We start from the raw sequence: 21540 nt of genomic DNA, 5'->3' as shown, positions 1-21540 counted from the left end.
ACTTAATTCTCCTTTTCATGCAGTGAAGTTAAAAACGTAAAGACTCTATAGTCCCAGATGATCACAGGCTGTTCTCCCCTTTGATGTAACTTGAGGATCACCACACCTTGGGCAAGGTTGGGAAGGGCTTTCATGAATAACCTCAGCCAGTAAGGGAAATAAACCCGTGCAGTTGGCGTCACTCTGCATCACTAACCAGCCATCCAGCCAAATGAGCAGCAGTGGCTCACATATATAAAGACCCACTGATGTTAAAGAAAGCTTGAATCAAATAATTGATTTGCTAAATAATGTCTCTTTTCCCTTTGTAATCTCTTTTTTCCCAACACGGTCTCCCTTCAAGTTAGGAAGGTGCTGGAAATTATACTGGCTTCGGGTTCCATTGCCTAACCAATGTGTCTGCAAGCCATGTCAATGGACAGTGATCAAAAAGGTCTTATCCTGTCCTCATAATACCTTTCATGATCAGAAATTGTCTGGTATTTTAAGGGTGCTGCACCAGTTGCAGTGCTCCCCTGCAGCCATGAGTGTCATTGGCTAATTCATCACCGATCAGGATCAAATATGGGATCATCCTGAGTTGTATGATAAGTCAATTCAGGCTGAAGGTAAAATTTAAGGTGCCATTTGCTGTAGACCTCATAATTTAATACATCTTTTCCATGTCCTATCTTAATTTTTATCGTGCTAGTGGAAATAAAAGCCACTCCGTCCCTCCACATATAAAACCTCTCATCCCTGATTTTATCTCTGTAAATCTTTCTTACTCTCTCTTTGCTCTCGACCTTTTTCCTGCAACAGCATACCAAAAGCTGAGTATGTTAACAAATGTAAAGTTACCAATAATGTAATTTGCATAGATTTTATATTATCTTTGTTTTATGTCTTCTATACTGTTATTTATAAAACTTGGGTGCCAAACCACTTTTTGCAGCTTCGTTCAGTTTCAGGATTTATTTTTCTCCACCCTATGTCTCTCTACTGTTATATTGTTTCAAAAAATTTTCCATTTGCTGTATGGCTTCTCATTACTCTTCCTCCCAAAGTTCTTCACTTCACATTTCTCAACATTAAATTCCATCTGGCATCAACTGTTCAATTTATTAGCTCATCTGTATCTTCCTGAATTCCCCAGCAGTCCTCATGTTTAACAACATTGCATATTATTGTGAGATTTGTAAATTTATTGCTGCGCTCTTTCTATCCAAGTATATATCCATGATGTGTGAAGAGCTGTAGTTTACAGTGGACCAGTTTGACAAGTATTTGTCATCCACAATTTTGTTTGCTTTCTTTTAGTGAACATTTTTTACATGCGGCCAATGCCCCTTCAATACCATCTTCATTGATCCTGTTAACAAAATTCCATTGGTATTGCATCTTATCAAATGCCTTTGAAAATCCTAATACATAAAATCCAATACACTTCTGTGTTCTGTTGCTTCCCGGAAGCATCATATTGAGGCTGCCACACCTAAACCTAGAATGTAACTCTTATCAGAAGTGTTTGAATCGGTGAACAGTTTATTGAAAAATGCTGTTATTTTAACACCTGAAGAACGTTTGCTCTGTAATACAAACCTTTATTGTCTACCTTGCTGCAGGTTCCACGTTTTTGGTAGAATGCAGAGTAAACTTGTCTAATGAGGATGTCTGATACTAGTATTATAAAAGAAGAAGCTGAAGCAATGAGGGCGAAAGAGAAATCCCTTAAGCAGTCATCATTAACAGATAATCTGGTAAAATCAGAAGGCCATGAACCAAAGGCATTAGAAAAGAATGAAAACTGTATGGATAATAGAATTGACTCTCAGGTAAGAGCTGTTAAGCTTATCTACACCTACTAAAGTTTATATAGGTTCACTATTTCTTAGTTACCATGATCTGAGTATGAAATAGTTTCATATTGACATCCAACATATATTTGAAATATCATTTTTGTAATTAATGTCATTTTGAAAAATTATTTTGTTGGTGTTTGTTGCTAATGTCTCAAGTTTGAATAGAGTCTTAAAATCTAATTATGGTTTCCTGCCTGGCTTTCAATAACTTCAAAATAATTGGCTTTCGCTTCTGCTTGTGGGTAATTTATCCGCACACGCATCTAGATCTAGTTTTGCAATATACATATATTTGATATATTACCAACTGTGAAGCTACCAACAGTTTGCATAGATTTTACATTATCTTTGTTTTTGTCTTCTGTACTCTTGTGTTATAATTAATAAGGCAGTGAAGCTACTACATTGTAGTTGGACATTTAAATTCGATGAAAACTTATTTACCACATTTACTTTGCTTTCTAAGATGGGATTTAACAATTATTGCACATTTAAAACACAATATTTTTGTCATAGTCTGTTTTTTTTAAAAGGAACACAAACACAAGATCAAATGTAAGAGGTTTAGAGCAGAGACCAAGATAAATTTATTTTGAGCCTGAAGAGTTCATTTTCAGTTAGTGGTTGAGACAGATACTACATCAACATTTAGGATTCAACTAGAGAGGAGATGTAGAGATAGAAAAAACAGAGAGGGCATGTAAATGTGATCAGGATTACTTTTTGTCCATTTGGAGGGTAAATATGTAATTGCTGGTTCTTTCCTTTCTTTAAATGTTGACCCAGGTTGGTAATGAATTACATCAAAAAATGCCAGTACTTGCACAATCTCTGTTCAAAGTGTGCAAGACTTAAAGTCTAACCATGAAAAATTTTCAGTTAGCATCTTAAATGAGCGGTATTATCTGTCCAGCAGCATCTCGTTTACGAAACATTTGAATACTGATTTTTACCACACCGTCCCTCAGTGTTTAATTCTTTATACTTAAGATTTCAAATGTGTTTAAATACCTCATATAGTCTTGTGCTGCAGGTTGTTCAGTTGAGTGAGTAATATATGCAATAATATTGGTGACAACAAATTGAAGTACCTTTATTATGGTAAAATGTTGTAAGGTGATTTACAAGAACATAATCAGACAAAAATTGCTAATAAGCTGAATAAGAAGACATTAAGATGGGTAGTTGAAAGCTGAGTCAAAAGAGAGAGTTTTCAAGGAACATCTTCATGAAGGAAAGGTAGAAAAGTTTGGGCTGTGAATTCCAGAGCTGAGAACCGAGACAATTGAAGACCTGTGGTGGGGCGAAGGGAGTGAGAGCAACACAATTCGAAGAACGCAGAGATCTCAAAGGTCTTCAGGCTGGAAGAGGTTACGTAGTTGGATAGGGACAAGACCATGGAGTGATTTGAATTTCTGAATGAACCTTTCTATATCTCTTTTTGCAGCCTTTCTGTATCCTCCTCACAGCCTACCTTTCCACCTATTTTGATATCCTCAACAAACTTTGATATATCATACTATCTCTCCCTCTAAGTAATTGATATGGATTGTAAATAGCAGGCTCCTGCATAGATCCAAACCCCGTTTATGACCATTCTGTTTTCAATCCGTATATTACTTCTCTATCCATGCAACTATATTAGCCCTCAATTCTATGCACCTTTTTTGCCTATTAACCTTTTGTGCAGCACTTTAGATAATGTCTTTTTGAAATCCAGGTCAGTCACTGGTTTCCCCTTTATCTACCCTACTAGTTACATCCTCAAAAAACTCAAGTTTGTGAAACAGGATTTCCCTTCAGCAAAATCATGTTGACTTGTCTTCATTATACTATTTTTGTGCATTAAGACTTAATTATAGATTCTAGCATTTTCCCAACAATGGTGTTAGGCTTGAAGAGTGGTGTAGCATTTGCCAACTTTCAAGCTAGCGGGACCATCCCTGAATTTAAGGAACTTTGGAAAATCAAGCTCGTACATCCACTATCTCTGAAGATATCTCCTTTAGATTCCGAAGGTCTAGGCCATCGGGTCCTGGGGATTTGTTGGATTTTAATCCCTTCAGATTTTCCAATACTATTTCTGAGAAGTTTCCTCAGTCTTTTGAGCCCTAGGTTATTGTCTGTTTTTGGAACTTGTGGTTTCCACTGTGAAGACAGGCACAAAATATTTGTTAAATGCCTCCACCATTTCCTTGTCCCTCTGATAATTTCTCCTGTCTCTGCTTCCAAGGCATCAACATTTACTTTAGCTACTTTCTTGCTTTTAATATACTTACAAATGCTCTTGCACACTGTTTTTGTACTTCTGACTAATTTACTCTCATATGCAACTTTTTCCCTTTTATCAACCTCCTGGTGGCCCCCTTTCTAGTTTCTAAAACCCCCCAGTCCTTGGATTTGCTACTGTTTATTACAATATTAGAACCATAGGATCCCTACGGTGCAGAAGGAGGTCACTTGGCCTATTAAAGTTTGCAATGACTCTCCAACAGAGCATCTTACCCAGGCCCACCCCGTGTATTTACAATGGCCAATCCGCCTAACCTACACAACTTTCGCACTCTCACTGTTAATGGCCCCACTGGATTTGACCATGGGCTTTGCAAGTTAGGATGCAGGCAGCAAAGTTTTAAATAAGCTTGGATTGATGAAGGGTGACCTTTTGAACAGATGAGTATGGAGTTAGGGTTTCAACGCTTGAGGCATGGGTAGAGATATGCAATGGCATAGGATGGAAGTGAGTGGTCTTTATGATGGAGAGAATATGAGGTCTGTAGCTCAGCTCAGGGTCAGCCAGGGTATGGTTCCCATGTCTAGTTTAGGCTGGCATCAGTGATGAGGGAGCAGAGTTGTAGCAGGGCCAAAGAAATAGGCATTGGTCTGTACAGTGTTTAACTGAGGAGATTGGACTGGAAGTGGGACAAGCAGTCTGTTAACAAAGTCAGTGGAGGGAAGTGATGGCGAGATAGAGCTGGGTGTTCTTAACATAGGTATAGAACATGACATATGTCTTTGAAAAATGTCTGCAGTTTGTAGGTGAGAAAAAGGAGGAGGCCACTGATTAGTGCACTGGAGACTTCAGAAGTACTGGTTGTTGGTTGAGGAGAAAGAGAAATCAATTGAGGAACTTCTCTGGTTATGACTAGATGGGTAAGAATGGAATGAACAGCAGATGGTCCCATTCAGTTGGATGGAAGAGGAAAAGAGTTGAAGAATGATGGCGAGGTCAGTCGTATCAATGGCTACAGACAGGTTGAGTTGGATGATTAGGGATAATTCACCACTATTGTAAACACAGAGGATATAATTTGTCACTACAGTTATGAGTTAGCAACAGTAATAGCTTTCTGAGCTTAAGGTGAGGTTACTATTTCTATACACAGTTGAAAATATTGTCAAGACCACTGTGTACAAGTTTGCACTTCTCTCATTTTCATTTCAAGCCTTTGAAAACAGAATTTGGCAGCTCCACATGTGGTTAATCAGGACTGCTGTTATTTTCATGGCAGAGTTAAGAATGAGCATTTGCAAAAATTGAGCTTTTTTGACAGTCCAGAAAACTGAATTCTTAAATGATCATGAAAAAATTTATTGTATAAAGCATGGTTTCGTTACAGGGTTTGGTGTGGACATCAGCACCAATAAATGACAGCGTTGCCACCTTTACTGTATCTTCACTGACTTAAGTGCTAGGAAACCAAATCTTTTGTATTTCCAATTTTTATTGCTTTAAGATTTGGTTCAAAAATAAAAAGGATTCAAATTTCTTCATTGACCTTAAAGTTCTGCTACATTTAGCAACTTACAATTTCATATTCCTTTTTGCGTAAGATGTGATTGTCTTCATTACTGTAAACTGGTTTGATTTTTTTCTTGCCCTCTAAGATAGTAACTGTTAATTGAAAAAGATGTGTTCTGCAAGTATATATTTGTAACTCAAACAACTTGTAATTTGTGACTGCTAATGATGCATCATACTGAGTTTGATATCTATTGTATCCTTGTTTTCAGATTTTAAAAAACATATTAATTAAAACTATTGAGCTATGGCAGCTTATGCCTACCTAAACACCCACAAGAATTTTTTGAACATCTTATCAATAGCTTTCAGTGAGATATTTGTTTTTTTTCTAGGATCTAATGATTGCATCTTTTCCACATGAAAATTGCATTAACTTTGCAGCAAAACAAAAACTCTGAACCAATAAATAATGCATGATAACATAGCGTATAATTTGGCAATAAGGGGGAAAATAAATGTTAAGAGTTGTACCACAGATAATACAGTAGAGGAAAATTGGAATGATGAGCATGTCTGAGGCCATTAATTCGATCGTTTTTGAGCAATGAAAGCTTTCTCTAATGACTAAAAGCAGTTAATCAGTAAACAAACCTATGCATAGAGTCCCTGTAGCACAGAAGGAGGCCATTTGGCCCATTGAACCTGCATCGACAACAATCCCACCCAGGTCCTATCCCCGTCACCCCATGAATTTACCCTGCTAGTCCCCCTGACACCAAGTGGCAATTTAGCATAGCCATTCAACCTAACCCACACATCTTTGGAGTGTGGAAGGAAACTGGAGCACCCAGAGGAAACCCATGCAGATACGGGGAGAATGTGCATGAGGACGGAATTGAAACCGGGCCCCTAGCACTGAGACAGCAGTGCTAGCCACATTTACATTTAGTAATCCCATTTTAAAATTTTTATTCACTAATTATGTACATGTATCAAATTAGAGATCAATTTTTATCTCCCATTTCTGAAAACCACCTTCTCAATGGCAAGGAAGTATGGCCACAAACATTTTGTCAAAATAAGTGGCAGTTTGATCACAAGAAGTAATATACTCAGCCCCTCAATTACACTCAGCCATTTGATGCAATCATGACTGACCTGAATGTGGCCTTAACTCTACTGTCCTGAATCAAAAATCTGTCTAACTCCACCTTGAACATATTCAATGGGTTAGCCTCTACTACTCTCTGGGTAAAACATTCCAAAGATTATTGTCAGTAAGTACTTATCTAAAGAGTGATTAATGTTTAGATCTGCCATCTGAGTGAGGAGGGGGGGCAAGAGCTCTGGAGTCATCGTAAAATTGCAACAGCTTGGTATCTATACAGCATCTTTAACATAAAATGCTCCAAGATACCTCAGAGACATTATAAAACAAAATATGATACCAAGCTGCGTAAGGAGAAATTTTGGCTGTTGCCTAAAAGCTTGCTCCAAGAGTAGGTTTTAAGGAGGGAAGCAAGATGTAGAGGCGGAGAGTTTTAGGGAAATAGCAGAAATTGGTGTCTAAGCCACAAATGGTGAAGCAATTTTTAAAAAGCGGGGAGTGCAGATGAGTAGTTGGGCTGGAGGAGGTTACTGAAAGATCCAAACCATGAAGGGATTAGGAAACAAGGATGTGAACTTTAAAATCAAGATATTCCTTAACTTTGAGGCAATGTAGATCAGTGAGGACGGGTAATTAGTAAACAGGATTTGGTGCACGTTATGACATGAGTAGTAAAGTTTTAGACTGTCTCAAGTTTACAAATGGTAGAATATGGGAGGCTGGACAGTAGTACATTAGCACAGACATGTCTGGAGGCATCAATAGTATGGATGAGGCTTTCAGTAGCACAAGAACTGAGGAAGGGATAGAGTCAGGTAGTTTTGCAGAGGTAGAAAAAGGCCGTCTTTGTGACAGCATGAATATGTAGCTCCTCTTGTAGCTTAAACAGCCTGATTCAGCCAGTAAAGGCAGTTAGCTGCTGTGATGGAGAAGGTAAATCTCTCCTTGTGCTAGATTTGGTGAATGACTCTCCTTATCTGTCTGTATTTATGCCATTAAAAATCAACTTTCATAAGTTAGGCCTGTTGGCATCATCGCATTTGCTGACATCCTTGGCTAGTATGGAAGATGTTTTCATTGAAGATAAAATACTGATGCTTGGGAACTCTCAGCTTACGAAGAATGGTATCTGCCTGTTAAATTTACTTGAGCTAAATTTCACTTCAAAATTTATGTTGAATTAATTGTGGATCAGTATTGTTATATGTAAAATACTTTCCAAATATTCTTGTTAAAATAGCGTAAAAATCTTCAGGTAACAGCCATGGGTTAGAGGATTTCTAACTATTGTTTGATTTAGGGTGACAAATGGGAATTTATCCATAATTCCATTCAAAATTACATATTTTAGTTCAACGGAGATTATTGTTAAACGCAATTATTGTGGGCGATTAAAGAATAAAATCTCAGATTCATCAAACAAACTTTGTTGAATTACTTTATCTATGGTGTCCCAGTTGACAAAAATAACATCAATCATACCTGCTGCATTTCTTTGCATGCAAGACAGTTTATGAACTTAAACATGCTATACGTTTTTCAGCAGCATTGATGCCAGATTCTGAAGATGTTGTATTGAACCCTCAAGGCTGTGTTTTTATTTGTGATACAATTTCTATCAGTGACAACCCTAGAACAGTAACTATCTTTTTTAATATTTGTGATTATTTGTCATTAAAATGGCAACTCTGAGCAGTGGATGAATTTGTAATGAGGGCTCAAAATGTTTTATGCTGATTTTTCTTTGTGTTCTTGATTGTGGACCTCTACTTATCAAACAGCTCAGTTTTAGATTTTATGGCTTAGTTAGCCTGCTATTCTAGTCTAACACTTCTGAAAATCCAATATTGCATTCTCAGATTGGGAGGCAAGAGGAAATAGGAAATTTGGCTGAGTTATCTCATAACAGCCCATCAAGTTGAGCTGTAGATTTCTTATTGTTGAATCGCACTGCTTGGCTTGTATTTGAATATATTGATTCTGGGTTAGATGCCATTTGGCTCAGGTGGATATTGCAAGTTCAGTCCTTTGGAAATTTATTGTCATATGTATTCAATGATTTTACCGTAATGATCTCTTGTCCACTGTGCAGAGACAAATACAAAGTCTTGGACAGGCGGGGAAAAGGTCAAAGGTATAGTAGAAGTGTGTCATAGCATGCTGGAGGAAATCATTTATGCTTGATGACTCTATTATGACTATTGTTTGCAAGAAATGTATTTTATTTAAATATTGTTTTGTTTATTGCGGCATTGTATCCTCAAAAAATTGTATCCTCATGCATGTATACTTGCCCCAATTTAGGTTTTGCTGTACAAATTCTTTGCAGTGCTTTTTACACTGGCTTCACTTAGTCAAGTTTTCTATGCTCAGTTGAAAATGAATAGGTGCTTTTAGATGTATCCATATTTTGTGATTGCTCAACTGTGTGTAGTTTTTCATTCTGCTCTTGTGAAAGCATTCTTGGACCAATAGCAATTGTGCATGGTGGTGTGCTTAGCGCTTGTAGCTCAAAGCAAACTTTTCTTTGCTTTTTGGGAATTTGATGTCAAAAGGTATATATTTATTGTTTGCTCTGGGTGTTATAGTTACCAGTTTTATTAAAACTTTGAAAAAGGTGCATCTTTCAGATGTTTAAAAATAACTTTCTGGCTTGAAATGAAAGACTTTGGGTGGGATTTTCCGGACTCACTCGTCCTGAAACCGTAAAATCCCGCCCGAGGTCAATGGACCTTTCCATGGTCCGCCCCTCGCCCGCTCGGATTCCCATGGTGGACGGGACGGTAAAATTCCAGCCCTTATCTTACTCACCAAAAGATCAAATCACCAAAAGCTCTCTCAACTAAGAGGATGCATTTTCATTGGTTTCTAATGCATGGGCATAATTGATAACATTATGCATAATAGTCACCACATTGAAATGAATCACCTGGCTTACGGAAAAATAAATAGTATCCAGTCTATTTCTCTTAAGTGTGCAGTGGAATTGCACAAAATTATACACTTCTGTTGTGAGGTGCTCAGTGACGCCTTGAGATTTGTGTAATGTGAAATAAAGTAGGTCAAATTTAACATGAGCATGCTTTGTTTATTAAACATGAAGATTGTATTAAATTTATATTTAACCGTCAAACATAATTGTTTTCTGAAGGTACTGAGATGTTGGGAAATCTAGTTGGCAAACACATGGGCATCATAGTAATCTCCTTCTGCAGCATAAAAGTTTCCAGAACTTCACAACAGAACTAATTTCAGTATTCCCATTCCCATAATTTTGGCACCATTGTCTTGTTCCGTTCTAATTATATAGTATTGATAAATGCACCTTCACATAAATATGAAACCATATATTGTTCACTGTGCCTAGTGAAGTGTACATTTGCCATACATTTAGCAGAATCAGATTGAAGGAAATTGTCCAACAATTGTTTTGGGTTCTGAATTTTGTACGCTTAAGTGGAGTAAACTAAGCAATTGCTGTAGGAAAGTATTTTGAAGACTGTACCCTGTAACAACATAATATGGCAGTACAGATCACTGTTATCCGGTTTAATCAAGTAGCTTAGATTTGATTGAGGGGCCGGTCAGTTCATTTGGCTAGATGCTAGCATGTGTTTGAGATTATCGCCAACAGCACGGGTTCGATTTCCGTTCCGGCTGAGGTAGACTTGGGACCTGCCTCCTTGCCCTGTCCCTGAGAGTGGAAAGCAATGCCAAACCATCACTGACAAAGGTGCCAAAAAAAATGGCTGAGGGTGAAGCATCAGCAGACAATGAGCCAAGGACCTGATTTGGGCAGAGCGCATAAGGAAGGAAGATTTGAATGTCTAAACAAACAAATCAAAAATCTAATTGGCTATTTTGAAACTAAAAGTGAGTTTTTCAAAACTCATCTTAAGCTGTTGCAGGGTATATGGTTGGAATTAGCTCATGTTTGATGAAATAAATGTAGCTAAATATATTTCTACGTCACTGCATTTGCCCTAACAATGAATGTTTTCCTTTAGTCAAATGCAAAGTTAAAGCTAGTAAGGAGCCTGGCTGTGTGTGAAGAGTCTTCTCCTCCGCCCACAGCTGATGTTCCACAGGATAATCAGGTAAAACGCAACCATACATGGAATAAGTAAAACCCTATTATGATGGTGCAGTGTTTTATTTCTTTAAATAAAAGTTTTGTTTCAGAGAAATAATTGTCTCATTAAATTCTCGTCATGCGTCGAATGCACGTCAGTTAGATTGCACCAAAGTTGCTTGAACTTAAATTTGAAAAAGAAATAGGAGCTGAATGGTGGTAATAGGGGGTGGGGAATGCACGTGTACAAATCTTCTCGATTTACATACTTCATGTACTTCAGTAATACATTCTGCAAATTTAATCTAATTTGTTCTTAACTGCGTTTTATGGAACTCCGAACAGCTGCAAAGTCATATCTATTAAATAGTAACTAGTTTTCATGATTTAGCTTCCTTCTCAGTTTGAACTCTTGAAGATCATGCAAAAAGACAATGGCCTCTAGTTTTCGGGCTTAATATTCACTTAAGCCCATTTTCAATCATGCCCATTTGCAAGTGATGATCTGCACTAAGTTGGATATTTTAATATGTTGGTGAGAAAACTAAAATAAATTAATTCTACCATCATGACTTGTGTCTGCACTCAAAATAATCTGAGAATACTAACTTGTTACGGAGTTTGCAGAGTAGAAAATTCATCGCTTAGACGAGAAATCGTTGGATTCAAACTCCTAATTACGCTTTTGTTCTCCCTTCTATGGAAAGTACCTCTGAATGTAGCTATGCCACACCAAATATTTGCATATTGTTCATTCAGTGAATTTTACATTTCGAAAAAATTACTCAAAACGCGCAGCTGGAGTTTCATAGTTGTGGATGATTAATATCATGCAGATGAAATTTTAGGGCAGGGGACAACTAGAGAGCAGATATTGGGGGTGAAATTCCAGAATTGTGATCTTTCCTTAAATGAGAAAACATGATGAAGTTTCATGGGTTCACAAAAAAGTAATGATGTTAGCCTGCAGAAGTTAAAACTCACTCATACAAGCAGAGCTGTTAAGATTTAACTTGCATTTTAAAAGCATCACCATGCAAACCACCTGCTGTCCAAAAAATTGGGAGCTGAGGATATGATCTAAAATTGTTGAATTCAGTCTTAATTTATGAAGGTTAATTGAAAGATGAAATGTTGTTCCTCAAGCTTCCATCGAATTTTATTGAAACTGTGTAGAAGGTAGAGGATAGAGAGGTCAGAGTGGGAATGGGGCAGTTACTTAAATGTAACTCATCGTCTATCCATGGTAATAATTCACCGAGTCTGAAATGTGTGGTTGTTTTATGCCACGTAACTTTCAACATTTTTTATCTAAGTAATATTTGTTTGATCTTGATTCGTATTGATGTGTAAATGTGTGAATCAAGATTGCGCAAATTTCACGCATTTAATTGTGTTTTTTCTGTCATTTGCCCTTGCGTTGGAGAGTGGTCATTTGGACATATGGTGAAGATTGCTGTTTTATGGATGTTCTATGATTAAGAGATTTAAAAGAAGCTGAATGCAACGTGATCAGAATTGAGATCTCAAAGGAATTGTGTGTTCCTGACAAATCTTGGAGGGAATTGATGAGTAGGTAGCGTGATTTGTGCAGATTGAAACTGGAATAACTCATCGAGTGCGACAAGCCACGTTTATTCTTTCCTCTCGTTTTCCTGTGTTACGGCTGCATAACTTAATCCAACATCCTTGATATGCTTTATATTCAGGAACACAAGGGGTTTTTGACAACTTGTGTTGGTTGACACAGTACAGTAATTCAAAACGTGTCTAGAATAACCAGTTGCTCAAGTATTTAATATATATGTAGGATATTAAATTTTGGACAATTGTGTACACAACCTGTGTCGTCTTTCTTTGATTTTCTCCTGACTTGCCTGGATTATAATACCCAAGGTATCAACCTAACCTTCAGTGTTAAAATAATGATTGATTAACTTGCAGATTCAATTTCCCAACAGTAGGTAGCACTGTAGCTCCCTTACCTGTATTTCCCAGGGGGTTGGGAACGTGAAATACTAATCATCCACACCATTTCACTTCTGTTCATACATTGCCATTTGTATAACTCTTTCCTTGGCTATTTGTTAGTTGCCTTGACCAGGCTGGTTAATCTTCACAGCTTTAGCCATACCAAAAAGCCGACTTCTGTTGCTTAATCTTTGCACAATCAGCTATTTCAAAAGTAAACCAGTTTTGCAGAAATGTTGAAAATAACACCACAGAAACATAAGCAATATCAGGGGAGCCTAGCAACAGGCAAATAGTTAGACCTGACACAGGATAATCAGCAGAACCAGGGCCAGCACTTGCTTATTTTGTGAAGAAAGGTTGGGCCTATACCCATTGGAGTTTCAAAGAATGAGAGGTGATCTTACACACACGATCTTGAGGGGACTTCGTAGGTTTGACACGTGGACAATGTTTCCTCTTGGGGAGACTAAAAGTAGGGGACACAGTTTAAGAATAACAGGTCTCCCTTGTAAGACCAATGAGAGATTTTTTTTCTCTCAGCAGGGTGCTAGTATGTGAAATTCTCTTGCCTAAAAAGCAGTGGAGACTGTGTTATTGAATTTATTCAAGGCTGAGTTAGATGGATTTTTGATAGGCATGGGAATTGAGGGTTATGGGAGGAAGACAGGGAAGTGGAGTTGAGACCACGACAAGATCAGCCATGATTTTATTAAATGGCGAAACAAGCTTGAAAGGCCGAATGGGCTACTCCTGCTCCTAGATCCTAAATTACAGTCTCTGTTGCGCTGTTTTGACCATGGTGGCAAATGTAAATTTACTGCAAAAATAACTTGCTACGGGAAAGGTGAGGCAAAACCTTGGAGACTGAGAACAAAATAATGAAGGCGAATGGAAGAGAAAAAGATTGGTGATCAAGGAGGTCCGGGTTTATGTTGGGGTAAAGGGGCAACCAGTGCAACAAAAATATGGGGAACTGTGAGGGGTTCCTGGGGGATTAAGGAGGAACAAGTCTGCAAGAAATATTCAACACCATTCTGCTTTACACAGTGTCTCAGCATGCAAATATTTACAGCTATTGCACAAGACCACAAGGACCTGAAAGTGGGTGCAAGCATGACAGGGAACTGCTGAGCAGGTGACTTTGTAAGTCAGCAAGGCAAGGAACAGGAAGCATACAGGGATAAATAAATGAGTGGTCAGGGAAAAAGGATCGGAAAATCTGAAACGAGCAATGACAATATCAACGTAAGATAAGTAAACAGATGAAAGCATTGTGAAAACAAAAGGTTGAAAAGCAAGAGGCAACATGCCTCCACCAATAATTCTAAGTAAGAGACTGAGAAAAATGTAACTATATAAAAGAGTAATAGAGCCGAACACCACACAGACAATCATACAACAACTTGAACCGAGAACTGAGAAAAATACTACCAAGGACACAAAGACAATACAGGCAGATAAAGCAGAGAACACGTCTTGTAATTTATCAATGGCAAAGCCATGGGATTTTCAATCTTGATGTGATAGAAGTCTGTCTTATTTTCTGTAAGCTTTTCTAATTCTCCAGGCTGAAAGTAAAATAAAGTCAAATTTTGAAGATTTTGGCAATGTATAAATCCGAAACAAGGAAAGCAGCTAGAAACCTGCCAATAAATTATAACTAAGAGCAGATATTCCTGAATGATGACCTGTGACTTCCGTCAACATTGATTAAACCCAAGCCCAATTTTTGGGTTATTCTCTGGTTTGATATCAGCAGATATGTTATCAAAGGCTCCTGGTACATATGGGCACAGAGGCTCGTATCTCCTTGAAACATGAGTTACAATGCACAGTGAAATAGTATTCCATCATGCGTGCATGTGAAGCCATTTTCTGATGATGGGGAACCGTTTGTATGCAATTTGATCTTTGAAAAAGGGTTTAACGGACTAAAATTAGTAACAATTTCATGTTTCCTCTCTGATTCTTGCTTTCTACAAGTGCCTATTCGATTATATTTGCTTGATAGAGGAGAGTGTATCTCATGGTTATATTATCTAACTTGTTCAGTGTTGTATTGGTACTGTTAACCTGGAAGAATATGAAACAAAGTGACCCATTCTGTGGTCATTTTCACGTAGTCTGCTGAATGCATCAGTAGCAGACTGTCCAAGACGTTTGCAAAGAAACTAGTTAGGGAAAATTATTCAAGTATTTAGTAACAAACAGTATGTGAACTGCATTGTTTTTGTCAAGCAACCCACACGACTATAAATACGTTAAAACTGTTTGTCACACTGAATATTGTTCTGACAATTTTACCTTGTGTTTACACAGGATAAAATTCAGCTCCAGTTAACACACACATTTGATAAAGAAGAGCAGACAACAAAAGATGAAGCTGAAAAGGAAGAATACACAGACAAACCAGATAAAATGCATAAAAAAATGTTATCAAGAGGTTTACAGTACATTTCTTCACTAAAATACTTTCAGATTTTGGATACTTGCCAAGTTACTTGTAAAATGAACGGAACTTCTCAATCTCTCTCTCAACCAGATTCCAGCCAAGAATACACAGATTCCACTGGAATAGATCTTCATGAATTTTTAGTAAATACTTTGAAAAATAATCCCAGGTATTAAATTAATTTTTGATTATATAAAGAAGATGCAACATGTTCAGTTTTTGAAATGCTTATGACACTTGGTTTTGTACACATTTGGAATTTATTCTTTGTATCTGAGATAAAAGATCAAAAGCAGCCATCATTATTTACCAAAGTGACAGTTTAATGGTCAAATGGTTTGGCACTGACCTTCCTACTAGGAGCTGTAAACTGTAATTGTGGGTGCCATAACTATTTTAGGAATTCTGGACCACTGCCAGTGGTTTAAAAACAAATGCACATTACTGCCACATGTTGATGTGAACACAAATAAGTACAAATATTTTGAATGTCGAAGCAAGGAAACCACTAGCAAAGGAAGTTAGTAAAAAGGATATTTTTTCAATGGAGAAGAATTTATATAACTTTGTGTATTGCATAAACTGAGTCAAATTCTGCTTGTTTTGTACTATGAACAAGCAAATTCAAACTTTCACATTATCTCAACAAAGAATAAGAATGCTGCATATATTTTTGCGCAAGTTCTATATATTTAACATACACTCCATTCAAATAATGGGCAATATTTTAAAAGTACACAAGTTTTTAATGATTTGACTTCATTTGACTTAGCTCGGCACAACATCGTGGGCCGAAGGGCCTGTTCTGTGCTGTACTGTTCTATGTTCTATGTATTAGTATACAGTGAAAAATATTGTTTCTTGCGTGCGATACAGACAAAGCATGCCATTCATAGAGAAGGAAAGGAGAGTGCGCAGAATGTAGTGTTACAGTTATAGCTAGGGTAGAGAAAGATCAACTTAATGTGAGGTAGGTCCATTCAAAAGTCTGATGGCAGCAGGGAAGAAGCTATTTTTGAGTCAGTTCGGTACGTGTCATCAGACTTTTGCACCATTTTCCCAATGGAAGAAGGTGGAAGAAAGAATGTCCTGGGTGAATGGGGTCCTTGATTATGCTGGCTGTTTTTCCAAGGCAGCAAGAAGTATAGACCGTGTCAATGGATGGGAGACTGGTTTGAGTGAAGGACTGGGCTTCATTCGTAACCCTTTGAGTTTATTGAGGTCTTGGACAGAGCAGGAGCCATACCAAGCTGTGATACAACCAGAAAGAATGCTTTCTATGGTGCATCTGTAGAAGTTGATGAGATTTGTAGCAGACATGCCAAATTTCCGTAGCCTCCTGAGAAAGTAGAGGCTGTGGTGGGTTTTCTTAACTATAGCGTCAGCATGGAGGGACCAGGACAGGTTGGAAATCTGGACACCTAAAAACTTGAAGCTCTCAACCATTTCTACTTCCCCATTGATGTAGTCGGGCATGCCCTCCACTACACTTCCTTAAGTGGATGACTATCTCCTTTGTTTTGTTGACATTGAGGGAGAGATTATTGTCGTCGCACCAGTTCACCAGGTTCTCTATATCTCTTTCATGCACCGTGTCTCATCATTGTTTGAGATCCGACCCACAACGGTGGTGTCATCAGCAAACTTGAAAATGGAGTTGGAGGGGAATTTGGCCATATAGTCAAAGGTGTATAAGGAGTATAGTGAGGGGCTGAGAACACAGCCTTGTGGGGCACCGGTGTTGAAGATGATCGTGGAGGTGTTGTTGTTGCCTATCCTTACTGACTGTGGTCTGTGGGTTAGGAAGTCTAGGATCCAGTTGCAGAGGGAAGAGCCGAGCCCCAGGCCATGAAGTTTAGAGATGAGTCTCGTAGGAATAATGGTGTTAAAGGCTGAGCTGTAGTCCATGAATAGGAGTCTGACATGGGTGTCTTTATTATCCAGGTGTTCCAGGGTTGAGTGTAGGGCCAGGGAGATGGCGTCTGCTGTGGACCTGTTGCAGTGATAGGCAAACTGTAGTGGATTCAGGCAGCCTGGGAGGCAGGAATTGATTTGTGCCATGACTAACCTTTTGAAGCACTTCATAATTATGGATTTCAGAGCCACCAAATGATAGTCATTAAGGCACACTGCCTGGCTTTTCTTTGGTACCGGGATGATGGTCGTCTTGAAGCAGGTAGGGACCTCTGATTGGTGTAAAGAGAGGTTGAAGATGTCTGCAAATACCCGCGGCAGCTGGTCCATGCAGGACCCGAGTGCTCGTCCGGGTACCCCATCTGGGCCAGTTGCTTTCCGTGGGTTGACTTTTGAGAAGGTTGCTCCGATGTCGGCAATGGTGACCTCAGATACATGTTCACCCGAGGCTTGCGGGATGGCGGGCATGCTCTCTCTGACCCCTTGCTCAAAGCGGGCATAGAATGTGTTAGTTTATCTAGGAGAGGTGCATTGGAGCCAGCGATTTTACCTGCCTTCATCTCGTAGCCTGTTATGTCTTGCAGATCTTGCCATAGTCGGCGGGAGTCGGTGTGGCTAGCCTGGAACTCGAGCTTGGTTTGGTACTTTCTTTTGGCATCTTTGATGGATCTCCATAGATCGTATCTGGCTTTCTTGTATAAGTCAGGGTTGCCTGACTTGAATGCCTCAGACCTTCAGCAGGCAATGGATATCCCTCTTCATCCATGGTTTCTGGTTGGGAAACACGTGGATTTGCTTCTTTGGCACACAGTCTTCTACACACTACTAATGAAGTCAGTTACTGTAGTGGCGTACTCATTCAGGCTGGTCGCAGAGTTTTAAAATACCAACCAATCTACTGACTCTAAGTAGTCCCGTAGGAGATCATCTGATTCCACTGACCAACATTGCATGACTTTGACAGATTCTCCTGTTTTAGTTTTTGCTTGTAAGCCGGGAGCAGGAACACAGCCATGATGCAGAGGGAATGAGCAGAGCAGTGGGATTAAAATAGATGTAGTTGATCCATTAATATACTGTGGAACTGAATAGACTTACCATGCACCATAACTTGAGATATGCTGCTATAATACATTTCGTAGAACCACTCCATGTCGGCCTACAATGAAAATGATTGAATAATGATTTATTCTTGGTTAAATTTAACAAAAGGTTTTATCTCCCAAAATTACAACCTTCATGTTAGCATAGACAGTTATGTTTTCTATATTCCTCTTGTTCAGCTTTTAAACTGTAATATTCCTCCTCACTTCACTTCAACCCAAGCTCCTGCTGACTTTCGTTGGGGCTGAAGTTGAGAAGTTAAATTGTTTTTAAAATACATTAAAGAACAAGAACAAAGAACAATACAGCACAGGAACAGGCCCTTCGGCCCTCCAAGCCCGCGCCGCTCCCTGGTCCAAACTAGACCATTCTTTTGTATCCCTCCATTCCCACTTTGTTCATGTGGCTATCTAGATAAGTCTTCCCAGTGTGTCCGCCTCCACCACCTTGCCCAGCAGCGCATTCCAGGCCCCCACCACCCTCTGTGTAAAAAAACGTCCTTCTGATATCCGTGTTTAAACCCCCCCCTCACCTTGAACCTATGACCCCTCGTGAACGTCACCACCGACCTGGGAAAAAGCTTCCCACCGTTCACCCTATCTATGCCTTTCATAATTTTATACACCTCTATTAGGTCACCCCTCATCCTCCGTCTTTCCAGTGAAAACAACCCCAGCGATTTCATCTCTCGTCTCCCTGAGCAGCCTTGGATAGATTCCATCAGGCCCTGGGGATTTGTCAGTCTTTATATTCCCTAAAAAACCTAACACTTCCTCCCTTGTAATGGAGATTTTCTCTAACGGGTCAACACTCCCCTCCCAGACACTCCCAGTCAACACATCCCTCTCCTTTGTGAATACCGACGCAAAGTATTCATTTAGGATCTCCCCTACTTCTTTGGGCTCTAAGCATAATTCCCCACTTTTGTCCCTGAGAGATCTGATTTTTTTCCCTGACAACCCTTTTGTTCCTAACGTATGAATAAAATGCCTTGGGATTCTCCTTAATCCTGTCTGCCATGGACATTTTGTGACCCCTTTTTGCCCTTCTAATTCCTCGTTTGAGTTCTTTCCTACTTTCTTTGTATTCCTCCAGAGCTCCCTCCATTTTTAGCTGTCTGGACCTAACGTACGCCTTAAATGCTGGAAGTGCAACAGTTGATAGGAATGCACTTGTGCTACAGCTGGATCTACCCACCATCATTGGTGCAATGGCCAGTGACAGTCACTATTCTCCTCCGAAACCCTAAGCTAAAAGAGAAACCTGAGCAAAGTTATTGCCTTTATGTGAGAGTGCATTTATTAGCAACCTGAAAGCAGCACAAAGTCTTCAGAGGAATTTTAGGCCTTTAAATCTGATGTGCTTGGTACAATCTAGCCGGTGCAAAATCACTACAAAGATAGCAAATATTTGTGGTTGAGCTTTAGGGCAACCATTGTACTTTGAGAATGAAATAACAAAATAAATGTCTCCTTATAAATAAGTTTATGCAGCATTGTGCAAGAGTACAAGCATGGAATGTATTTCTCCCCAAATGTTTCTTTCTCTCACTGAAGCGTGTGGGATAGGGCTTCATACTACTTTTAAGCAATGACAGCAAGTGTCAGAGGCATGTCAACTACTGCTCCAAAGACAAGTTTAGTTACGTGGATTCTTGTTTTCCCTTGATGTGTGCACATGCACTTTCCAGCAATGATTATAAAGAAATATTGCAGATTATTGCTCCTATGATAAGTGCCAGTTTAGCACATATGGAAAATCTCTATTGATTCAAACAACGCCTTGAAAACCAAGCGATTAACTCATTCATTTCAATGCAGTTTGAAGAGTCTTTTTATGAGCAAATGGGCTGCTTATCACATTGCCCTCAAAATATCAGTGACCACTTTTAAACGATTCGCTACCTATCAAATGGTTTGATTATGAAAAGCACAATATAATGAATATTGTTTGTTTATTTAAAGAGGCCCCAAATTACCAAAAAATTCACACAGGCAAAACCTTTGTTTCATGAACTGCATTCCCGTAGGGACACATTCCACTTGTTTGCGTCGTACATGTTTGGGTGACAAGCTGTGGGCTGGCATGCTGAGCATATTTAACTAGATAAACCAACAGCAATTCACAGATTATGCTTCTAAAACTACTGTACCTATTAGGACATTGATTTGGCAGATTTCCTGTACCTAAATGAGAGGAATCCCACAGGTTTCTTGGGGGTATCAGGTTCTGAGTCTGCCACAGAGGGTTAACTTTGTTCTCAACTTCCGTCGCCAGAAATGGCATAGAGGAACAGCTTGCCAATCCAGTGTCCCCCACTTGTCTCCCCAATACTTTCTTTGCATGCAAGTTTGTTCTTCAGTGAGATAAATGTAAAGCCCTTCGTTGATTAATTTATATTAATTTGAAACTTTTTTTTAGAAATTTTAATGTAGATCAGTTAACTGTTGCATAAATAGATAAATGCATTAAGTCCCTCTTGTTTAAGCAACTGGGCATGCATACTGGCCGTAGCAATCACAAGTTTGTCAGTTGGCAATGGGTTCATTGTTGGAAATATTGCATCGTGCTTCTAGGGAATTTAAAAGTACATCGTTTCTAGCTGCTTTTAAGTTCCAAACGTTTGAACTATGTAGCATATTTGGCAACTGAAGATGTTTTTTTTTGTTCTCCAGGGATAGAATGATGTTGCTGAAGTTAGAACAGGAAATTCTGGATTTTATCAGTAATAACAAGTAAGAGCTGATAATGATCCATAAGCCAAATATATTTTCACAGCTTGTGTGTTGCCACACCAACGGTGTCTCTTTTTCTTCAGTATTCAATATAGGAAGTTTCCTCCAATGACCTCCTACCACCGGATGTTGTTGCACAGAGTGGCTGCATACTTCGGCTTGGATCACAATGTTGACCAAACAGGCAAAGCTGTGATTATAAACAAAACTAGCAACACAAGAATGTAAGTGATTTAACTTCTGACATGTTTTTGTTTATAATTTAAGTTTAATTATTTGATTGTATTTTGGATTTGGTGGTGGATATTCAGGGATGGGGCGAAAGAAACCATTCTGACTTAATATTACAATCACCACAACCAGCATTTGTAAAAGATCTTGAAAGCCAAAAGTATCCCAAGGCACGTCACAGAAGCATACTCCTTAAAAAAAAAAAAGGGCAGCACGGTGGCACAATGGTTAGCACTGCTACCTCACAGCGCCAGGGGCCCAGGTTTGATTTCCGACTTGGGTCTTTGTCTGTGCGGAGTCTGCACGTTCTCCGTGTCTGCGTGGGTTTCCTCCAGGTGCTCCTGCAGCCTGAAAGACATGCTGG

General features: G+C 38.9%; 1 protein-coding gene across 43 annotated transcripts in view; it reads left to right on the top strand.

Annotated features, from left to right (window-relative positions):
* Positions 1-21540, top strand: part of r3hdm1 (R3H domain containing 1) — a 132105-nt gene that overhangs the window by 25000 nt on the left and 85565 nt on the right. For 29 of the 43 annotated variants that reach the window (XR_013499514.1, XR_013499513.1, XM_078228067.1 and 26 more), the window contains 7 exons: positions 1605-1814; positions 8787-8828; positions 10702-10791; positions 15060-15183; positions 15283-15361; positions 20886-20945; positions 21029-21169. Coding sequence is in view for 41 of the 43 variants with exons in the window: in XM_078228067.1 (XP_078084193.1) it covers positions 1644-1814; positions 8787-8828; positions 10702-10791; positions 15060-15183; positions 15283-15361; positions 20886-20945; positions 21029-21169 (707 nt within the window). In the remaining 2 variants the exon portion in view is untranslated. Of the gene's footprint in view, positions 1-1604; positions 1815-8786; positions 8829-10456; positions 10568-10701; positions 10792-15059; positions 15184-15282; positions 15362-20885; positions 20946-21028; positions 21170-21540 lie in introns of those variants that run through there. The other 14 variants (XM_078228098.1, XM_078228104.1, XM_078228106.1 and 11 more) reach the window with 3 other exon arrangements.

The sequence above is a fragment of the Mustelus asterias genome, chromosome 14, assembly GCF_964213995.1.
Source record: "Mustelus asterias chromosome 14, sMusAst1.hap1.1, whole genome shotgun sequence".
NCBI lineage: Eukaryota > Metazoa > Chordata > Chondrichthyes > Carcharhiniformes > Triakidae > Mustelus > Mustelus asterias.
The sequence above is the reverse complement of the archived record's forward strand: the minus strand, read 5'-3'. Positions and strand labels throughout refer to the sequence as shown.